At 38.0% G+C, this 7887-nt stretch overlaps 1 protein-coding gene across 1 annotated transcript; it reads right to left on the bottom strand.

The window, feature by feature from the left end:
- Window positions 1-4010: 4010 nt before the first annotated feature.
- Window positions 4011-6066, bottom strand: LOC110863718. The gene is made up of 3 exons (XM_022113056.2): window positions 5311-6066; window positions 4493-4665; window positions 4011-4390 (listed from the first exon to the last, which is right to left on the bottom strand). The coding sequence occupies exons 1-3, from the start codon at window positions 5836-5838 to the stop codon at window positions 4282-4284; spliced, it is 810 nt and encodes a 269-aa protein (XP_021968748.1). The 5' UTR covers window positions 5839-6066; the 3' UTR covers window positions 4011-4281.
- Between the last annotated feature and the right edge of the window lie 1821 nt (window positions 6067-7887).

Genomic DNA, 7887 nt, shown 5'->3' with positions numbered 1-7887 from the left:
TACCGGTAGTATCGGAACGGATGCCGGTATTCTTTTTTTTTTTTTTTTTTTTTTTTTTTTTTTTTTTTTTTTTTATGAGTTTCGGTGGATGTTAAGTACGTGTCGATATTCCTTGGGGGCACATCAAGACTTCATTCTTGGTGACGGTATTCATTTTTATGGTTTTTTGGTTTCGATACGAGTCGGTTGAGCCGGCGCAACACGTGGCCTTAACTTAGTAGTTAGAAATAAAGTTTTTTCATCAAAAATATATTTATAGAAAATATATTAAACAAAGATGAGTAAATAAGTGGGTTGAGAGATTTGAGTTAGGCTGTGTGTAACCCGTTAACTCCCCGGTGAGGTTGACGTTAAATAGCGTTAGACTGTCCGTAGTGGGGCGTTTTTTTTTAAAAAAAAATTGCTAAATAACGCCCGATAACGCCCAACCCCCCATTACAGGGGGTGTTTTGGGGCGTGATTTTCGAAAAAAAAATCCCCCCGGCGTTTTGATTATAACGCTTAAAAAAAGGAGGGGGCCCCACTTGACCGTTGTCAAACGGTAACTTTCTTTATTTATTTTTTTTAATTTAAAATATTCCCACTATAAATATATACCCCACATTCACACCTTTTTTTATAAAAAAACCACTTTCTCTCCCACTTTCTTCTAATTTTTATAAAAAAAATCCCACTTTCTTCTAATTTTTATACAATCATGCATCCATACCGCCCTCCTTTTGGTGTCCCCGCAAGACCCACAAACCCGAACACAACCCAACCGCAAACCCCGTACAACCTTCAAGACATGGACCCGAGCTTTTTAACTTACGCGGCTTACTTGAGTGGCGCCCCTCCGTTTGTTCCTCCCACTTTCGGCTATGGTCAAGCCGGCGGGTCTCAACCGTCACAACCCGAAGCCGAACCCGATGTGGAAGTCGTACCGGAGACGCAACCCGAACCGGTGCAAGAAACATCGAAACGCGGCAAAAGGTCGCATAAGAAGAAGGATAAGGACGCACTGCGGCGTACAAAAAATATCATTAAATGGACGAAGGAAGAGGAATTCGCGTTGACTCGGGCGTTTGTCGACATTTCGGAGGACGAAGAGACCGGTAACTATTTTTTTTTATATAAATATTATTTTACTTATTTTGTTACTTTAATTTTTAACATACAACTTATTATTTTTTTTTTTAGCAAACTTTCAAACGGGTCCGGTTTTTTGGGATTGGGTTCGTGCACTCTTCTTTAGCACGTGGGGTCAAGGCGAACATCGGGACAAAGATTCCATTTCTAGCAAATGGACCGACATCAACAACAAGTGTCATGGGTTCCAAGAAGTCTTCCAACGTAACTACGATAATCGGCCGAGCGGTGAAGGTGACGTGGGGGTTTTAACGAAGAGTTTGGAGGAGTACGAGAGGACAAAATGCCCTTTCACGTACTATAAGTGTTGGGAGCTACTACGAAAAAGTCCAAAGTGGGCGGTAGTTAATCCAATGACGTCTAGTAGTAGACGTCGGGCTAAAAGGTCAAAAACATCATCCTCCGTTGACCCGTCAACTCCGACATCGGATGCCCGCAACGTTGATTTAAATGAGGCGGTGGACGTTGATGAGGGAATTCAAGAAGAGTTGGTCCGACCCACCGGTAGAAGAAAGGGAACCGGGAAAAAAACGGTCGAGTCGTCTTCAGATCTCGAGTTAAAGGAAGATTTCGAGGAGATGAACCGTCGTCTCCAAGACATTCGCGACCTCGGCCACCAACGTTATGAGATTATGAAGGAACGAGTGGCCGAAACGAAAAAATTTAACGAGATGCAAGAGGCGAGGCAAATGGAAAAGGACATCGAGTTTTTGTCCAAACCAATCGACCACCTACAAGGCGATGCGTTGATCCTTGCGCAAATGCGTCGCCAAAAAATTAGAGAAAAATATGGACTCTAGATCATGTTATTTTTTTTAAGTTTATTTTTTCTGTTTTTTTTATTTTTTTCTGTTTTTTTTTATTTTCTGTTTTTCAGTTTTTTTTTTCTGTTTTTTTTTATTTTTATTTCAAGTAATGTAATTTTATTTTTAAATTAATGAAGTTTTTTTTATGTTTTAAATTAAAAAAAATAATTGTGAAATGATTGAATGGGGGTTATTGGCATAATGCCCCACTACGCCACTTTTGCTATAATGCCCCCTTGCTGACTAGGACGCCACGTGTCGTATAATGCCCCATGATGGGGGCATTATAACCCTCTACCACTACACATGGTCTTATACACCGCCCCTTGGGGGCGTTAACGGAGGTGAAAGGAGAGGAGCGTGGACCCAAGCTTTTCAACCAATCACCTCATACTTTCCTTTAATTTTTTTTTTATTTATTAGATTCAAATATTATTTTATGGCTCGTGGATAGTGAACTTGTGAAGTCATTACACACTAAAGTTGATTAAAAGTGAATGAAAGCTCATGCCTCCGTTACAGTGAAGATAGGTGAAACCGTTATACATAGCCTTTAGTAAGCCTAAACCAAATCCAATAACAAATATAGGAAATATAGTGGTACACATTTGAACACATGAGGTACTGGTAACATAGAGATGTAGACACGAGTAAGGTGCCATATAGTGCAAAATTATGATAACTTTTGTGCTAAATTATGATAATAAACTTTTTAAAGGTGCCATTGTCAAGAAATGCAGACCTGTTGTTGGGGTCATGCAAAAACCTAATTAACCTAGGTAGCTACGGTAAGTTAGGTATCGTATACACAATGAGCTAGTGGTCGGGATTGGCTGTTGTCTGATTATGTATTCTAAAACTTAATTTGAGACTGAATTTGGTTTTGATTGATTAACTAAACTAATGAAAACTGAAGTTGATTGATTTGAAAACAATACTAGTAAGATTGTCACTCTTGGGTTTTAGGTAGTGTGAAGAGCATCATGTAAACTTGTTTGTTACCAATTGTGAATCACACAGACATGATTCATTGAACTACTTGATTCGATAGATAATGAAACGACATGATTCATTGAATAACAAATTAAATATCTACCTAATTCAATTACTAGTTCCAGGTCCTAAGAAAACAATAGATTAGAACAAAGTCTAAATCCAAAAGTAGGTAAGAATAAGTTAAACACAATTACCAACGCAAACCCTAGGCCCAGAGATGATCGAGATTGATTTAGCCTTGTATCTTTGGTGATTGATCTTGATTCTTCATGTTTTCAGGTTTAATTTTGGGGATGGAATGATGATTTGAAGCTTTTGAATCATCAAAATCGTCAAAACACTTCATAATGGAAAATTCGTTTTTTTTTTTTTTCCAAATTTTCAAGATGGTTATAGACCGTATTCAAAAGCCGTTACAGTCCATAACACCTTTTCTAAAGTTCTGATTTTATTTCAACTGCTTACAGACTGTATTCCAAAGCATTATGGCCCGTAGCGCCATTTTGCCGAGATTTTAACTTTTGACTCCCCTTGTTCGAGGACATCGACCGTTTCTCTATTACGGTCCTCAATGGCTCCCTTTGGCCATTTATTCCTCTATTTTCACTTTTCCAACTTTCCGATTAAATCTTCGTTTTTGCGTTCAAGCCTCGTGTTTTCTTCCGATTGTCTCCAAAACACGTTTTTAGCGTGTTTAAGCATGCAAATCACAAACACTCACAAAGTAAACGTGTCCGGCGTAAAAATTACATAAAAACGATATTAAACACGTTAAGCACCATCAAATGACCTACTGATCATAAGATCTTCGGATACACAAGTTACATATAATTTTTTCTCTACCGACGTCACGTGACATCGATACCAACAACGTAGTCCCATTCATTTTCACCCAAATCTAACTCAAAGGGTTTTCATAGCAACATTTACATTAACTGACACCAAAGGGCTTGTAGGCTAGCGGTATCAAGGTGTATATGCTGTGTTTATCCCCAAGTGATAGAGTGGCCTAGTCCCACAATGAACAAATGCGTAGATTTAGAAATAAGATTAGAGGGTATTTGATTCAGAAGAGTGAGATCTGATTTTATTAAACAGATTGGCCATAAGTCATAACCCTCCCATTATGTACAAGCAAATTTAAAATAGAAGACGCTTTCAAATCTCTCAAGCTAGGAACATCATCTTGAGCTATATATCATGTTAGATGATCATTCCAATTTATTACTTGTTAATCTAGGTACTTTGCTTCACATAATTAAACATCATTACCAACTATTCCTCAATAGTCAATCCATCCTACAGAGATGATCCGAAATAAGCTCGATCCAAATTTGCAAAGCTGCAACCATCATATCGCTTTCGCTGCAGGAACCAACACCTTAGATCCGGATTCTTCTTCAATGTCTTCATCTTCTTCTACTTCCCACATAAATTGCGCGTATGATCCCATCACCATACTGCCATTTTCCAGACAACAATTAGTTAATTACATTTATGTTTCAGTTTCTAGATTGATCAAAATGAGATTGATTCATCAAGGAATATAACTTATAACATACCAATCATCAGGAGAGGCGCTAACGGCCTGATCTAAGTAAAATTGTGCTCTCTCTCCATCTCCATGTACTTCCCAAATTAATTTGCCGTACAACGATAGAAGCTCCCCGTCTCCAGGACTCGCTAGTATTGCTCTTCCGTAATACTCCTCTGCTTTAACAATGTCTCCTTCTACCTGGACTCAGGAAACTGCTTGTAGTTAGTAACCAAAACAGATTCACCAAATTAATTGACGATGAAATAATCTACACCTAATAAATAACTAAATGTTTGTGTCACGTGTAACAGTTCTGTTATTCAAATATTCTTTTAGTCTTGTTTCTAATTTAACCCTTCGTCTTCTATTTCTTAATTTAAAAATGTATATCATAGCTTAGTATATTGTTTTACAATTCATATATATTAATTACTAGCTACTTAATATTTAATTTATTCAACTAGTCTAGTATACGAGTTTCTACATAACATACATCATAAAACTATATAATTAAGTTTTTTTTTTTTTTATAATCAGGGGCGGACCTACCTTGACGGGTGGGCAGGCGAGCGCACCCCGTGAAAAATAAATTAGTGTATTTTTTAGGCAAAAAAACTCGATCGCACCCCTTGAAAATATGGTTGAACCCTTCATCCGCAGTTCCGCACCCTCAGAAAAAAATTCATGGGTCCGCCACCGTCTATAATAGCTTGGATTCATTATTTTTTTATATATAAAAAAAACTAAATATGCCTCTATATTTAGTTTTGTTTTCCATGACATTCCAGCATAAATTTTGTTGAAAAAAACTCGCAAATCTAATACGGATCAAAATGTGTATACCTCATGTAAGAATTTGCCATAATTTCTAAGAAGAAGAGGATCGTTAGGGTTCGACTCCAACAGTTTCCTATAACGCGCGCCAATTTTCTTCCCTTCGTTCTTATTGTTACTTCCACCCGAAAATCGCCCTGAACCAAAACCATCGTGACCTCGTCCGCTTCCACTACCAACTCCACTAAACTGCGCCTCCTTGGCTGCGATTCCACCAGCCGAAATCCCAACCATCCGATCAAAACATTTCTCTGCTAACTTCAACGATCCAAAAGAATAATCATCCTGCAACAACTCCTCATCCACCTCGGATAACATTTCAGGAAATGTCTGTGATCCGGTATTTATTGACATTAATCTAGAAATAGTTTTAGGCTCCGATATAGCTCTGTTGAGTCTGCGTAGATTGGTCACCTTCAAAGGCGAAAACTCAAACTTCTCACAACTAGAAAAGGAACCGTGTCGTAGTGGGACAGAACCAGGCGATATAGACCGGTTAACCGTCCCAGAACCGGTCCGGAAAAGAATAGATGACATCGTTTTTCTTTAAAATTCTGTTAGAAGTTTAAGAACAGATGTAGTTTGTTAGAGGTTGTAATAACTTTGTATAGTGCATAATGAAGCCGTTAGTTGACGGAGTTGATTAGAATGCAGGACACGTGGTATGCACGTGAGGGCAGACCCGGTGGAGTAGCCGGCGTTAGTGTGAGATAACGGAAGTGTAGGTTCTTGAGGTTAAAAAAGAGGGGATGCATGGGGATGGATGATCACGGGTATGTTTGGCAAAAGTAGCTGTTGGCTGGTGGCTGAAAGCTGTTAGCTGGTGGCTGGAAGCTGGTAGCTGATAGCTGTAGCTGGTAGCTAGTAGCTGTAGCTATTTAGATATATTTGGTGTTTGACAGAGTAGCTGTAACTTTTAATAAATTGTATAAATGACCAAAATGGACATAACTAAACATTTAAAAAGTTTGTTTATTAAAAAGTTAATTATCTTTAGAGGTTAAAATAGTCATTTTTCTCTAAAAGCTTGTAGCTTCTTCTAAACGCTACTAGTAGGAGCGTTCAACCAAAAGCTTCAAGCTCCTAACCTAAAAGCTTCAAGCTCCTTCTACCAAACAAGACTTTTTATTGAATATGAGCTTTTCTTAAAAGCTTAAAGCTAGAAGCTCCTAAAAGCCCCTAAAAGCTTCATGCCAAACATACCCCACGTAGAAGACGTGAAAATGAGGTGACGTGGATGACGTTACTTGGACTGCACGGCATTCTTGAATTTTTCTAGAAATTGTGATAGATCCAACGTAACATTTTATATTTGTTTGAACATGGGTAACGATTTAAAGAGAGTTTTGTATTCGGTGGCGAAGCTTGAAATTTTTCACCGGGAGGTTGGAAGTCACCGGACCTAAAAATTTTATATAAGTAATTTTTTTATAAAACCAGTGGGTCGAAAACGTATATACCTAAAAAATTCTATACGAAACGTACATACATACATAAGACTACTTAGCGAAAAGTTCGGAGGGTCGGGCGCCCCCTGGCCACTTGAAAGTTGCGCCTCTGTTATTGAGATGGATGATTAGTTCACCTCTTTAAGTTGATAAGCAATTAGTAAAAATATAAACTGATTTGTACGCGTAGGTTTAGAGGGCGTGTAAATTAGCTGTTGTAAAAATATAAACTGATTTATACGTGTAGGTTATACAGATTCAACTAACGAGATATGTAACAAATATTATATGTGTAAAAACTTTATATGAAATTATAATAATAGTTATACACCTTGTTTTTATACTCTGAAAATTTCATATGTAACACATCTTTATCCTTACTTGATTGTTAAAATAGTGTTGAGACTGGTCACTTGAGATTGTATTTTAAAAATTTTGTACATGTACAAAGGAGAAATCACACATGTTTCAATACCCAATTCCTCTAAATTCACCAAGCCCATCTCTCAAAATCATTCTTCGATGAAATCGAGTGGGCTTCTTGTAGCCCATATCTATAATGAGTTTTTCTAAAAATCCAAACATGTGGCAAATATGCTGTTTCAGCTGTTTGGTCCATAAAGGCTCTCAGCTAGATGTGCACAAAACCGGGTTTTTTTTTTTTTTTTTTTTTTTTTTTTTTTTTTAAGTTTCTGGTATTGCCAATACCCGGGTCGGGATCGGATCCGGGTACTGGCCAGGAAATCCATACCCTGTGTACCTGGTTTTGGGTAGGGTTGGGGTTCGAGTTTTGTATACCGGGTATTGGAATACCCTATTTCCGGGTTCTGGTATGGCTCGGGCACGGTTCGAGTTCGGGTATAGATCGGGTTTTTAGGAGCGTTTTGTTTTTGGTGATTTTCGGTGTATTTTCAAGTGGTGTGACTTACCCAAACATCAAACCATTATTTATACCCCTTTTAGGGCTTGAAATCTGCCAAAAATAAAGCCCCAACACCCTTTAACAGTCCACTGTGGATTGTAGCATGCTCTAACGTTCATACACGAAAAAACCCGGTCCGAGTTTTTTTTGAATACCTGCTCCAGGTATTGCGAAAACCCGGTTACGGGTATAAATTAAACCCGGGTAAGTATGGAA

This window comes from Helianthus annuus, chromosome 6 (genome assembly GCF_002127325.2).
Source record: "Helianthus annuus cultivar XRQ/B chromosome 6, HanXRQr2.0-SUNRISE, whole genome shotgun sequence".
NCBI lineage: Eukaryota > Viridiplantae > Streptophyta > Magnoliopsida > Asterales > Asteraceae > Helianthus > Helianthus annuus.
The sequence above is the reverse complement of the archived record's forward strand: the minus strand, read 5'-3'. Positions and strand labels throughout refer to the sequence as shown.